The 14,893-nt window shown below is 48.4% G+C and overlaps 1 protein-coding gene across 1 annotated transcript; it reads left to right on the top strand.

Annotated features, from left to right (window-relative positions):
* The first annotated feature begins 570 nt into the window (after positions 1 to 570).
* On the top strand, positions 571 to 10,079 carry DHRS11 (dehydrogenase/reductase (SDR family) member 11). The gene is made up of 6 exons (XM_010152499.1): positions 571 to 798; positions 6,776 to 6,870; positions 7,278 to 7,407; positions 8,068 to 8,160; positions 8,800 to 8,865; positions 9,850 to 10,079. The coding sequence occupies exons 1-6, from the start codon at positions 679 to 681 to the stop codon at positions 9,889 to 9,891; spliced, it is 546 nt and encodes a 181-aa protein (XP_010150801.1). The 5' UTR covers positions 571 to 678; the 3' UTR covers positions 9,892 to 10,079.
* Positions 10,080 to 14,893: the final 4,814 nt, after the last annotated feature.

The raw sequence follows: 14,893 nt of genomic DNA, 5'->3' as shown, positions 1-14,893 counted from the left end.
CTGGAAGCTGTCACTGTCACGACACATCAGAGATGAGATGCTGCTTCTCATTAGCATCAGGGGGTAAAGGGCTTCCTTGGGAGGATTTGGTGTGGTGGCTGCTGCAGCATCAACCCAGCAGCAGCTCTTGGCCTTTCATTTGCTTTATATCGTCTAGTCTGATAAAAGATCTGGATGCTGGGAATAACTGTTGGTAATGGCTAATGAGGAATTGTCAGCCGTGCGATCGCCGCGTGCTTTTCCTGCGCGGCAGTGGGGCAGGCTTGCAGCCTGGTGCCACTGCAGTATTTATTTGTATTTTGCCAGCACCTGCTCGTCTCGACCTGTATTGCCTGGGGTGATGGATGAGCACAGAGCGCATCCTCGAGTTTAATAACTTAAAGGCTGAAGGGCTCAGACTCTCACGTATATCAATACTTCTTTTCTCTTAATGATTCTTCCCTAGTGCCTGCTCTTAAGACGGGCTCACTGGGAAGCTGTCGTGTTTTGTTAGCCCTGGGGTGTTTTTTTTAAGTAAATGGCTGGATAAGCTGCTCCTCAAGGAGAGGAGGCTGACAGCTGTTTTCTTCCTTCCTTTCTCTTCCCTAGAAGTTGGCAGCTGAATGCCAGAGTGCCGGCTATCCGGGCACCCTCATACCGTACAAGTGCGATCTCTCCAACGAAGAGGAGATCCTGTCGATGTTCTCCGCCATCAAGACCCTTCATCAGGGAGTTGATGTCTGCATCAACAACGCGGGGCTGGCTCGCCCAGAACCTCTGCTCTCGGGGAAGACGGAGGGCTGGCGGACGATGATAGACGTGAGTAGTGCCACTGGGAGAGAGGGAACTCTGCTAGATTTTTATTTCTTCAGGCCACCAGCACTGTTGTCCCCATCTACTTGTTTCACATGTGGAGAGCTGAGGACCTGCTTCCCATCTGGCTCTGACATGGCCTGGGTTTGCTGATTGGGAAGTGGAAAGACATCATCCACTGCTGAGCCACATGCCTTCACCTTGGAGCATGAAAACGCTCAATACCTTCAGCAGCACTTTTTCCTTTAGTTCAGTGGCTTTCTACAGGGTGATGAGCCTCACTTTTTTTTCTTCAATAAAATAGGAAATTGAATGCCAAGAACTGGCTTTTGTAGCTAATCCTGTTAGTTATAGTAGTGGGTTGTAAAATGGGCAGATTCTTTTTGGCTTAATAAGCTGTAATGCTTTTGTCTTTACAGCTCGATTTTCTGCCCATTATCTGGTTAGAGCTGGATGCGAACGAGGCGATTTCATACACTAAACTGGGAGTTTATGCAAATGTGCCATGCTGTTCACTGGCAGCGCTTCTTCCTGGGTGTTGCTGTCCTGAGGTGCCCCTGTGCATCTTTTTGGGACTTCTCCATTTTTTGTCATTGTCTGATGGCCCTTTTCTGCACATAGCAGGGGCAGCTACGGCTGCGGACCCCGGGCCAGTTTCCATACCCTTGCAATGGCCCTTGTGTACTGGCCTTCCTGCAGCTGTAGCTGGTGAGATGCTGCAACGGGAGCTTTCACAAAGGTGATTTTCCCCTCCTACACTCCCTGCTTTTGCACATGAAAACGCCATCCTCATAGGAATAAAACTCTTGGCTTTGAGTAAACCTTGCAGCACCTCCAGCAGCTGTGAGAGCTTGTGAAGGAAGAGACATGTCTATTTGAAAAGCTGCTTGAAGCTGTAGGCTTAGGGCTACTACATCTGACAGCAGAGTGAGCTGGGATCTGTCGGCTCCTGTGGCAGCCAGTGACTGTTCATCCAGCAGCAGATTCAGGGGCTGTGTAAAGGAAAACAGAGGCACATCGAGGCCTCAGACTCCTGCTGACAGGGTAAGAGCTGCCATATCCTGCCTAATTAAGTTCTTGTTAGGATTTTGGCCAGTCTTCTGGCTGCCGTGACTGCAGCCAAAGCAAGCTCAGCTCAGCTTTGTCGGCCCAGCCAGGCTTTTGTGGGTTGCCCAGCCTGGGTCACTGCACAGCGACATCTCTCCATCCTCGGTTGCCATGGAATCTTTAAAGAAAATTAAGTGAAGTGTAGCTGAGGCTGAGCTGGTGTAAAGCAGGGCACTTTCCAGCATTGTCTCGCTGCAAGCCTGGCCCTGAAGGTCGCCTGTGCCTTGTAAACTCCTTGTCCTGGTGCCTGTCATTGCATCTTGTGTGGATGCCTCTGTGGATGCTGTGTGTCCCTCGCACTCGTTTCTCTCGTTCTTCTGACCTTTTGCTTTTTGTAAGGTGGGCAGGCTGGGGACACACGTGGCTTTTGCCAGCTGAAGGCCTTCCCTCTCTTCATGCTCCCTTCCCTGGCTGCTCAGGTGGGAGCGCTCCCTTTGTCTCACCTTCCACCACTTTTAAGGCACATGATTTTGCAGCGCGGATTGTCCTGTATGACACACTCTCGTGTTGGTATTTGCAGTGCCCTGATGTGGGGTTTGTTGCCTGTAGGTCCGCCTCCTCGTGGGTGCTGCTGTGTGCGTGCTTTGGAGCGGCTTCAGGCTGATGGATGGGGTGGGAGGAGAGGCAGGGTGGTAGTTCCACAAGGCCAGCGTTAGGAAACCAGGCTGGGGGAATATTTTATTCCCAGAGGTGATCTGTATAGGTTATATCTGCTCTCATTTGCTTGGCAAAACTGCTGTTGTAGCACTGAGAACAGACTGAGAAACTCAAACTTTCTTCATATACTGGCAGATTGTTTTTTCCTCTCATCAGCTTCCCAGCAGCTGGTGGGTTTGCTCTTGGCTCGTGTGTCTCAAGAACACTTGCACCTTTAATGTGAAGGTGAAGTCCTGGGCCCCTCCAGAGCCAAATGCTTCACCCACCTCGGCCTAGGCAGCCTAACAAGCCTGGGTTTTGCTTTTAACTTGTTGGTAAGCAGTAGAAATAGCTCAGGGTTTTTCCTTCTGCTGCGCGTCCCCAGCTTTGTGGCTGTGCCCTCCTTGCATGGAAATCGTGCTTTCCAAGCATGCTGTGGCTGGGCAGGCACCGGTGTGGCAGCGGGGCCTGGGGAGGGATCTGCAGTGACAGCTCTTCCCTGGCACACCAGCCCCAGGGAAACACTCATCAGGCCTATTTCTCCTCCATGCTCTGAAGCTCTCGGTGGGTCAGAACGGGGGAAGGTTGCCAGCACCTTTCACGGGCCGCTGGGCTTTGCAGAGCCCGGTGGGAGCAGGAAGGATTCTTCCAAAGATCCCTTGGAGAAAGGTGTTAGTGAGCAGCACAGTCCGAGAGGTGCTGCTGGAGAGTTTCAGTGTACTTCTGGGCTGCAAGACAGGAGTAGTTTCTAAACAGCCATCGATCTATCGATTTAGAAGGCATTAGGGCCTTAAATTAAAGGCATTTTTTTCTTTTGGTAAATCGATTTTTGTTTCCATGCATTTTTTATGAGCTTTGAGGCTTTGTCTCCTTTCAGGCCCCCCTCTCGGTATACCTGTGCCATAACATACCTTGCTGTATCTCTGACAGCCAAAATAATGTTATTGTTCACTTATTCCAACTGTTCTTTTAATGTTCCAGTTCCCTGTTGTCTGGTATTTGTTCCCAAGGGTGAGCTGCATCTCCCTGGGCTGCAGGACTCTCACACTGGGGATCGTCCCTCCGTTGCTTTACAACAGAGCAGAGCCCAGCACTGCCAGCCAGCGAATTCAGTGTGTGCCAGGGAGGGAGCCTGTTATCGCAGGCAGGATCTGAGCCATCGTCTTCTGGTTCACGACTTCCCCTCCATTTCTCTTTACTTGTTTGTGAGGTTGTGTTTGACATGAGGCTGGAGCAAAGTCTTCCAGCCATCCCCGATCCGTGTGGGATTAGCTGGGGCTGGGTGCTGTGTACACACTGACTCCTGGCTCTGGGATTTGTACAGCTCCTTCACATTTTGCCTACTGACCTTTACAGCCAGGAATTCAAGCTGAACTTCCTATTTGCACTGTTCAGGGCACAAAGGACTGCTGCAGACATCCCCTCGCTCCTCCAGACGCTAAATGGGTTTGATTCTTCTTGGCATTATTCATTGACCAGTGAGGTTCTGTTCTTCTTGCTTTTATACATCGTCTGTGCAGAGATATCTTTTCTGTAACCTGCGTTTTTTATGTACTTAGGAGCTGGGATGCTCATTTTGATGCCTTAGAAAAGACTGATTCTGGGAAGTGAAATGCTCAGTGCTTCCAGGAACAGGATCTTTTATGTTCTCCTAACCTGGCAAGTGGAACTCATTAATTACTAGAAAATGTGCCTTCATTGTTTCTATTGCATTAGCACACACACGTGGCAGTCACAGACCTCTGCTGCCCTGTGCAGTTTGCTGTGCAGAGCGCAGATGTGTTGGCCATCTTGCCAAGGGACCTTTGAACCTTTTGTTCTTAAAATAGAAACAAGGCTGAAAAATGTCTTGTGTGGATATTGCATGGAAACAGCAGCCTTTAGGTTGTTTCTTGAAGTGATACAACCCTAATACTTGTTCATTTTCCAGGGATGTTTTTAGGCTCCTGAGTGCCTGTTCCATGTTGTCAAATGGGATTTAACCCAAAAATCCTGTGGGTGCTGTCAGGAAAAGGCAGCAAGGAATCCCAATGCAGCTGCCTTCAAGACAGTTGTTTTATTTTACCAGGGTGTCTTACTGTACGGGCTCTGGACTTTCCCATATGGCTGTTGATTTTTATCTTGCTTTGCTAGTAGTTGTCAAAATGTAGTAACGCTGCCCATGCAAGGAAGCATTGCTCAGCCTGAGTCACCGTGCTGGAGCCAGTCTCAGGCTTTAGGCTGATGTTACCCTCTAGTGGCATATGGGGATGGAGTGGAGCCAGAGAGCAGCTGCACCAAAGATGTGGTGGGTTCAGGGTGTCCTGGGACAGGGAGGAAAGCAGGGATGTTGTTTGTCATGCAGGCTTCTTATACTAACGTTGTTCAGATCTGTCTCTGAAAGGACCAGCTCCTCACTTGGGTGGTGTATCAGATGTGAGTGGGTTGCTCCCACTTCACCTTCTTACTGTGAAATCCAAAAACTTTCAGATGCTCTGCCTGCTCTGGGCTTCACTCCAGTGCTGAGGTGGTTGTGCAGTGCCACTTCTGCTGACATGTCTGCTAACCTTCTTCTGTGCACAGATAAGGTAAATCTTCAACCTGGTGCCAGGGAATTTATCTCTAGTTCCAGGTATGTGACAGATATCCGGCAGTGACTGTGTGCTCAACCAAAGTGCACTTGGGTGAGGAGGATGACTTTACTTGCTGTGTTGCCTGGGTACTCCAAGATCAGATAAGCATGCTATTTATCTACCACCAAGACAAAAACTCGTAAGCATGGACTCTAGTAATGAATAGAAATAATGACAGAGACAAAAGCAGTGACTGGAAGATCCTTCAGCTGACCCCGCTCATCCTTTGTGTGCTGCTCAGCATTTATAGCTCTCAAATCCATCCCTTTCTGCCTCTTACTTTCTGGCCTCCAAACTAATGTTCCTCGCTGCATGTCCTTTTGTGTTAGCAAGTCCTAGTCAGCCTGCCCCGTTCTTGTGTATGAGTTTCACAGCCATGATGAGCAGCCCTCTCGTGTATCCTTCGCTCGCAGTCCACATGGCCTTGTTCCTGCTGCTCCTGCCACTTATAGTTGCATCTGACTTCTGATTCATCAGAAATTTAGTTATTCTTGGATATTTAGTTCACAGAGGTGTTTTTAGGCTTGTCTGGCCTGCTCATTTAGTTAGCAAAGTGTCATGCCGATAGGTAGAACCTGCTGGTGTGTCCTGCCTTGAAATGGCTCCGACCTTTCTAGAGGCCTTCAGCAGACACTTTCTGCCTTTCAGCTACTTTTGCAAATCTAAACCACTATAAACTTCAACAATTAGCACTGCTGCTGAGACGGCGTGCTCCTCAGTCTTGCACACACCTTTGGGTGCGTTGTGTTCCAGCTGGGGGAGTTTCCGTACCTCTGTCTTCCTGGAAACCTTGACGTGTTTTATGGTCAGCAAATGCTCGAGGGATCTGCGTGTTAACAGTGGCACGTTGCTGAGGTGATAGGACTGAGTTTAACCGAGCCACGGTGTGCTGGGCAGTGCTGCTCCAAAGAGCAAGAGCCTGTAAAGCTCTGGATCCTGACATGAAGGGCTGAATAAATTGTGCCCTCTCTTCCTTGCCTTATCCAGTTAGGGCTGAGGAAAATGACAGCGGACAGCGTGACTGATCGGTGACTTTGATATCTGCGGGGTTACGTGCCCACTCTGGCCTTCTCCGTGGCACGATGTGATCCTTGGCTTCATTTGTGTGTGGGAAGCTCTTTGCTGGCCGTGTGGTTTGCAGTGCCTCTCAGCGCCTGGCTCTCTGACAGACCATATCTGGGGATTTCCTCGTTAACTAGCTGACCTAATTACCTGCTGTTGGTGTACTGTCAGCTGTCCAAACTCCAGTGTGCTCAGTGCTGTACAAAATAAGCAACTTTGTCACTTGGCCAGTGTGCTGACTGTGGGGAAGTGGGTTTGTTCTCCCTTACCTTGCATTCTACCCTCACTCTTCTCTGTAAAACAATTAAGTCCATTTATTTCTGGCAGAAGCCAAGGCTGTCCCACAAAACTGGGTGTCTGTGCCGCCCCTGCCCAAGCCCCTCGTGACCACAGCGTGATGTGGGGTGTGCGGTGTGCATATGTGCATTTCCCTCTGTTGGTGTTTGCAGGAATTGCCGTGGATCTGGGACTGTAACCGGCACCGGTGGCTTCAGGCATTGGGGTGGCAAGTCAAAGGGTGCCAGGCAGGGCTGCTGGTCTTATTTTCTTCTGTTTTCTTCCCTCAGGTCAATGTGATGGCTGTGAGCATCTGCACCCGAGAGGCCTACCAGTCCATGAAAGAGAGAAACATCGATGATGGGCATATTATTAACATTAACAGGTACACAGCAGGGGAGTGTGGGATTGGCCACAAGTGCTGCCTCCTCCCCGCCTCGCAGGGAGGCTTGGAGTGGTGGAGCCTTTACCTTGCAGTGAGCTGATGGTGCCCAAGGAGGGGTTTTCCAAGGATTGTGATGGTTGATTTTTCGAACCACTTTTTTAACCTCTGCTGGTCTAAGTGCAAGAAAGACCAAACCAAGGAGAAAAGGATAATGCCAACCGCTTGTGATGGTGCAAGGTTGATGGTTGAAATTTCTTGACCAGCTCTAAAAAACAGGCTTGTTGAGAGGAGCCACTGGTGGGATGCAGCGTCCTCTCTGTGTTCATTATGGTGGCTTGGATACCTAAGTTGGTTCCATCGCTTGCCTCCCCGCCTCTCAGCAACTTTCCTTTCTGCTCTCTCCTCAGCATGAACGGCCACAGCGTTGTGCCACAGTCGGTGGTGCATTTTTACAGTGCCACCAAGTACGCAGTTACAGCCCTCACGGAGGGGCTGAGGCAAGAGCTCAGAGAAGCAAAGACTCATATACGAGCTACAGTGAGTACTGTGGTCTCTCTCCTGCTTTTGTGGGTGGTAGAGAGCTGGCAGGCTTTATGGGGCAGTGGTTTTCCTTTTGGAAAACAGGCAAGGAAACACAAAAATAGTGCTTAGCACATTGGGAATGTTCGAGTCCTGTGGCCAGCTATCCCTGGCCACCTCTCTGTCCCAGGCAAAGAGAGACTGGGAAGCAGAAAGCACAGCAGCTGTGTCAGGGAATAAACTTTTTGGGTGCACAAAGTGGGCAGTCGCTTCTCTGGGAGCGAGGGTAGGCTCATGATGGCAGAGGAAGGCAAGCAGCTGGGCTGTTTGCTGTCATGCAGAGCTTGCGTCTCAGAAGTGATATGTCCAGAAGTTCATTTGTACTGCAAGCTTTTGCATCATTTTCTCTGCTTCTCTGTGCATTTGAGGAATGAAGAAGGAAGTACCCATCAGCGGTTCCCTGGATGTACCTGCCACAACAACCATTAAGGCAAAGCCAGCTCTCTTAAACCCTTTCCTTAGAAAAAGGGTGGGTGGTAGGGAAGGAGGGCAATAGGAAGGAGTCTGGGCTTTTTTGGCTTTTTCAGTGCTAAAAAGTTTTCTCTCCTTTTTTTTTTTTTTTTTTTTTACTGGAGGGGAGTTACAAATCCTATTAGGATGTGCTCTGCTTTTTTCCAGTGTATATCTCCAGGACTGGTGGAAACGGGATTTGCTTTTAAACTTCATGATAATGACCCTGAGAGAGCTGCTGCAACCTATGAGAGCATTCGGGTAGGAGATGGAGAAATGGAAACAAAGGGTCTGATTATAGTTTTACTAGCTGGCTGACAGCACAAGGAACTAGTTCTGCAGAGTGCTCAGTGCTTTTCAGGATGTAACCAGCATCCCCAAAGTCTCAGCACTCAGACATCGGATTTGGCATTGTTTATACAGTTTTCATTCGGGTTCAGTTTCTGACTCCTTATATTTTTCCTTTTATTTTGATGTTCCTGTAAATAAATCAGTCAGCTTTGATGTTTGGCCTTGGATGATGTCTTCTTTACTGAAGAGCAGATATAATAAGCAAACATGCCTGCACAAGAAGAGATGTGAGAGCCTGTTGTCTTGCAGGTGGCTAGCCCAGGATTTCTTGTGCTTCTCTGGTAGTTTTTGATAAGGATGGCAATGCCTGGCCTGGCCGAGTTACTGTGCCAGTAGTGAGATTTATTCACAGGAAATGGGGGATTATCAGCACCAGACATGTCTTTTGTTAAGTTTTTAATGCATTCTTTTTTTCCTGCTTGTTCGCATCTTTCTGACATGCCCCAGTGACACTGTCGAAACTCATTATTGATGGTTAGGAAAGAAGTGATCTTGTGTTTAACTTCCTGAGGTGCCCTTGGACTGAGAATCTCCTTCCTGTCTTTCCAGTGTCTCAAAGCTGAAGATATGGCTAACGCTGTCATATATGTCCTCAGTGCCCCACCTCATGTACAGGTAGGCTGGGGTTGGCTTGGAGGACTCTGTGGTGGGTGACTGAAGGCGAAGAGGGTAACTGCTGCCCCCATGTTTGATAATCAGCATTGCAGCCGTGGTATCAGCTTTGTGCTTAGCAGAGCCTGGGCTGGGGATCAGCAGTGATCATGTTTGTTTACACCTCCCTTATGGCAGCTATGGCGTGGGCTGTTTGCAGCCCTGTGATTCCAGCAAAGGCTGCTCTGGCCCTGGAGAAGGACGGTGCGAGGTGGGGGGACGGGAGGGATATGGACACGTTCTGCCCTTTCGGAATGTGTCATCTAAGATTTGCTGATAGTCTTGAAGCTGTGTCAGGTTCTGCCAGTTGCCAGATAACGTGTTGGGCCTGATCCTGCCAAGTGTTACGCACCTCTCCAAGGGTGGTGCGAGGTGCTTGTGCTGCTGGAGGGACTTCCCTCCTGTGAAATAAGTGACCAGCTTTGAACTGGAGCCAGGAGGAGGCAGGAGCAGTGTCAAAGTTTAGTATATGCAACATAGAAGTTCCTGTTGCAGAAGCAAACTTTGATCATGAGAGGTTTAGCAGCCCCTCACGTGGACTCTGCTCCTTTGGAGCAAGATGTGGCCATCTTGACATTGGATCAGTAGTGGTAGCTGGCTTTTTTGTCTTAAGAGGATAAAAAATCCTGCCCATGGCTGATCAAGCAGTGCTTCTGCATGACCCTCCTTGAGCAGGGCCAAACTCAAGGCTTGAACCACGAGAGCTTTTAATCACGGTTATCTTGCACTCTTTTGTGCGCATGTTTGTGCTTTTATCCCTTCTGCTAAAGGCAGAGCAGTCACATTCACCTTTATTTCTAATATCTCAGTGAAGCAGGTTCATTTCTAGTCACAGGAACTTTCTTCATGTGCAGCTTGCCACTGTAATGGTGCAGCATGGAAGTGCCCAGTGCAGGATTTAAAATGGACTTTGGTGCTCCAGTAAAATCCTCTGTTGGTCTCTTCCAGATTGGAGATATACAGATGAGGCCCACGGAGCAGATATCATAGCAAATGAAGAGGACTGTGAGCATCACCATGTATCCACTCCACTTTGAACCCTCAGGCAATTTAGGGTTTCGTTGGCTGGCTAGCAACGTTTTAATCAAGTACCAAGGATCATGTTTGAAGAATTCTTTTTCTCTCCCTCTCTCTGAGCTGGTGCTGGTGCTAAGCCAGTTTAAAAAGACATAGTAGTGAAACTGCTTAAGAGCAAAATGTATTTGAAAATAATGCAGGGAAGTGGTTTGTGGAAGATTGTTGTCTCCAGGCTGGTTTATTCTTCCTTTTGCTTTCTTTTCAAGGTTTGTTTGATCTTACTTGCTGATGCTGTGTCTGGACATGGGTGAAGTGGCACAAGATGTTTGCCAGCTTCAGTGTGCTTAGGGTTTGAGATTTTCAGTGGATGTCATACATGAATCCATTTAATTTTTGGGTTTATTTTCATCAGATTGATTACTGATGGTAACAATGTATGTGATATTTTCTCCTTTCTTTGCACTCCAGTGCCCTAAACCCAGTGTACGATCTCACCCGCCTCCCCAGACCCTCCTTTCCCATTCACATGAATCATGCCTGCAAAGTCTGAGGAAGTATAAATGTGTGTGCTTGCTATTTCTTTCTTTCTAAGTAGGTAGGTAAATAGTTGGAGGAAAAGTACCTGTACTTCTGAGGGTTAGAATGATCATTTAAGTGGCATAGTTACAGTAAGAGTGAGTTATTTGGTATTTTTAATAAAAACTAAATGTGTGCTGTCTTGTGATCACCTCTATCCTTGGTACCATCTCCCAGCACTCTTGATGTTTTTGTATGTGGTATTTGCATGCATTGACACTTTCTGAAAATATTGATCAGTCTTAGAAAGATGTATGGTGCTGTTTAAATGCTGGTGCTGATGAGCTGGAAATGTTGGAAGTTTGTTTATATGCAGAGATATAAACTCGGAGAGAGAGAGAGAGTGAAATGAACCATGTCAAAGCTGTCCAAAATGAAAAAAATATTAGTAGGAGCATTTGCCTACAAAGCAGCAGGTAAAAGGTCTGGTTCAGATCTTGTACTACTTCTGTGCTGGTGCCACCCCATTCTTTTGCTCTGGATTTGTGCTAACATGAGGGAGAAGAAAATCAGCCTCAAAGCTCCTGCATGCAGAGCTGGAGTCTGCTTGAGCTGTCTTAGGACTCTTGGCAGCATGGCAGAAACACGTCTGTGTGTAGTCCAACTTGCTGCAGAGCTGTGGAGTTGTTAATGTACGCGTTGCCTTAAGACTGCAGACTGGCACCTGCTGTGCTCTGGACTTCCTGTAGTGTTTCGGAAGGCGAACCATTGGTTTAGGTGGAGCAGGTATGGTCAGTTGGTCGTGGCAGAGGATTGGATCCAGAAGAACTTGGGTTGGATCGTTTTGCTTACACTAGTGTAGCTCTGTGGGGGTTCATCTGTGTTGCACCACCATAAGGGAGACCAGAGTTGGGCCACTACTAGTTTCAACTCCCTATAAAGCCTTTGGCAACTCACTTTACCTCTCTGCCTCAGTTTCCCCATCTGTAAAATGGGGATAATAATACTTACCTACCTCACAGGGGTGTTGTGAGGAATCACGAATTTTTGTAAAGCACTTTGGATATAAGAAGCGCTATGTAAGTGCTGAGTGTTGATATGAAGTATTATTATTAATTAAATCTTGTGATATGTAGAATTCCTTGTGCCAAAGGTGAGCAACTGTAGAAGGATACAAGGAGAAAACTGGTAAAACATTCCTTCATAATGGCAAAACAAAGGCAATTTGTCCTTTTTTCCTCTTTATAAATACATAATCACGGTGTATTCAGTCCACTCCTCATCTGTCACCAGTTTCTACTGGCAGGGACACATAGCCTTGTCTCCAGATTTGGCTTTTTAATTTACTGTGAGTGAAAGTCATGCCCTGTGGTGCGGTCTGCCACCACCGTAATGCACTGCCCTCCTCCACCTTTCCGAGGTGATGGTTGTGTGGGGATTCTTTGCACAGAGCTGGGTTTCACCCACGACATTGGGTTAGAACATGTCCTGCAAGGAGCGGCCAGTGCAGGTCCGCACGCAGCCAGCAATCCTGACTGCAGCAGAGAGCCTGCGCCGCCTGGAAAAGCTCTTCTCGTGCCGCCGTGATGCTCAGCTCAGAGGCACTTGGCTAAGGAAGATTCAAGCACTACTGTGCTTTTTTATAACAACCCTGTGATGTTCAGCTGGACTCGATACGAAAAGCCCTGACGTTTCCCGTAGGGTTTCTTCTGCGGGAGCTTGTTGACATTCAGCAGGTGCGCTGTGCCGTGTGTGCCGTCTTTTTCAAAGACAAAGATGGTTGAACTGGGAGTTGAGCGGGGACGTGGGTGGCACGGGTGTGAACCTGCATTGCTGGCTGCAGCTGTGTACCAAGTCAGGCAGATGTTGAAATGCGTGGCTGAGGAGGGACCTCGCTTAACTTTCTGCTCTGTAAAAGAGAGAATTGCTTAAGGCGTAAGGCCTTGAAAAAGGGCCAGTCTGGGCAGTTGCAAATACAGCCTGGCTGACCTGCAGCCCTGGAAGTTTGTTTTTATCTTCCCCCCCCCGAGAACATTTGTAACATGTGCAAGTCTATAAAATAACCTTGAAATTAGGTATATTTTTCCATTTCAAATGTGGTTTTATAGTTTCCTTCCTGCTGCCCATTAACTTCCCACATGAAGCACGGCCCACGGAGGGGTTTGTTGCAGGTTCTTTGGCCGCTCTGCCTCCTGTAACCTGGTGGCACCTCGAGCCACCTTCCTGCGATGAGGTGGGATTGGCAGCACGACTGAGACGTATAAAAACCCCAAACAGGAGGGTGAACTGTGTAATTTATCAGTAGGTTTCTAACTGTGAACTGTAAAATAAAGAATAAAAAGCGAGGCACACTGTGGTTTTTTCTGTTGTGTCTACTGTAGTTTTTGTGTTAAAACATAACATCCTTTTTACTGTTCACAGCTAACCCTTTCTTTTGTGAAGAGTTCAAACAGTGGTTTTGGTTCTTCATGGGAAAAACCGTAATTGCTTTCTAGAGCAGAACAGCATCCTGTTGTCTGACGGATAACCCGTGGAGGTTGGACTTGCCCATCCTTGTTCAAATGAAGCTGCGCTCCCCAAGGCTTTGCTGAAATCCCCAGGTAGGCTGCTGGGCACGGCTGGGTTTGGCTGAACTATGCAAGGGCTGAGCTGCTGTTGCTGCTCGGACTTGGATATTGAACTCTCAGTCTCTCGTGCTTGTCTCGAGGCAAGACAGGTTATCGCTGTTGTGAACTGAAGGCATTTTGGTTCTCCAGTCCCCTCTCAGCTTGTCCAAGTGCAGAGGCACATTCCTGAGCTCAGGTTTGCTGTCACTGAAATACAAGGTTTTTGCAAATGAGTAATGAATAACTGAATTGGTGCCATTGCTGGATTTGAGGCAGAAATTTCATATACCTTATAAATAGGTGGAGAGTATTTGTAGAATTAAACCCAAGTTTTTTTCCTACTGTGCTTTTTACTTTTTGTCTATATAGTATATATCAGTAATGTTAACATGTTTGCTGGAGGTACAGCAGTTTTATCTGGCAGATTATGTGATCTCAGGGGACTAGTCTCAACTCTTTTTTTTTGGGGGGGGTGGACGGAAACACAAGCACAGTTGGCTCTGGTAAGCAGCAGGAAAAACATGATTTTGAGATGTCTGAACCTGCAAAACCAATTTCATTATATTTTCGAGGCCTGATGTAACTTGCAAATGCTTCTGACTAACATTATAGAAAGGGACTGAAATGCTTTTGGTTCCCTCTGCAAAATTTTAAATAAACATTAATACTGTGTCCAGTTCTGGGCTCCTCAGCTCAGGAAGGACAAGGAGCTACTGGAGAGGGTCCAGCGCAGGGCCACTGAGATGATGAAGGGCCTGTTCAGCTTGGAGAAGAGGAAGCTGAGGGGGAATCTTTTCGATGCTTATCAGCATCTAAAGGTGGGTGTCAGGAGGGTGGGGCCAGGCTCTTCTGAGTGTTGTCCAGTGACAGGACTGGAGACAACAGCCATAAACTGGAGAACAGAGGGTTCACCCTGACCATGAGGAAACCCTTCTTCCCTGTGAGGGTGACAGAGCCCTGAACAGGCTGCCCAGAGAGGGCTGGAGTCTCCTTCCCTGGAGACTTTCCAAAGCCCCTGGACTTGTTCCTGTGTGATCTTCTGTAGGGGATCCTTCTCTGGCAAGGGGTGCTGGACTAGATGAACTCTAGAGGTCCCTTCCAACCCCTTCCACTCTGTGGATCTGTGAAAATATTGTGTGGTTTGTCCCCCATGGCCCACACAGGTGCGTCTGCATGAGGGATAAACCCCTGGAAGCCCTAAACCGATTGCTGTGAATGGCCTGGTTGCCTGCCCCTTGCTTTACCACTTGTGAAATGAGAAGATGGATATAAAATGTCATGTAATTAGAAGAGCAGCATTTTGGTGTAAGGTTACAGGTTTGGAGTGAGTCCGGCCTGGTGGCAGCACCCAAGTCTTGTCCTTTCTGCCCATGTTTAGAGAAGCACATAGCGATTACCGTACCTGGGTGGTAAATAGGGCAGGATCCATTGTCTGTGGGGTTTTACACCCCTCTGATCACACACCCCCTTGGGGAACGGGGTCAGAGAGAAATCCCCATGCCCTGGGCTGACTGCAGTTCAAACACTACTACTTTTTAATACTAAAGAGACCTTGTCTAGGCCTGGGCCAGGGCTTTCTGAAGCACTAGCACTTCTGTTGCTGGACCTGGGTGGTGCTGCTTTGGGCGGGTTTGGCTTTTGGTGTTCGATGCAGCCCCTCGCCCCAGACTTTGCGAGATGCCCGAATGACGCTGTTAATAGCAGTTTTCTGGTTGATGAAGGCCCTGACAGCGGAGGCCGGGGGAAGAGGGGTTCGGCTTCCCTCCGACTCGAGGCAGCATCAGCCCTGACCTCTGCAGCCCTCGCCCAAGGGGTGATGCGGCTCGGCCCGGGGGCGCGGGTTCGAAGCTGCC

This window comes from Eurypyga helias, unplaced genomic scaffold, assembly GCF_000690775.1.
Source record: "Eurypyga helias isolate BGI_N326 unplaced genomic scaffold, ASM69077v1 scaffold41955, whole genome shotgun sequence".
Lineage (NCBI taxonomy): Eukaryota > Metazoa > Chordata > Aves > Eurypygiformes > Eurypygidae > Eurypyga > Eurypyga helias.
The sequence above is the reverse complement of the archived record's forward strand: the minus strand, read 5'-3'. Positions and strand labels throughout refer to the sequence as shown.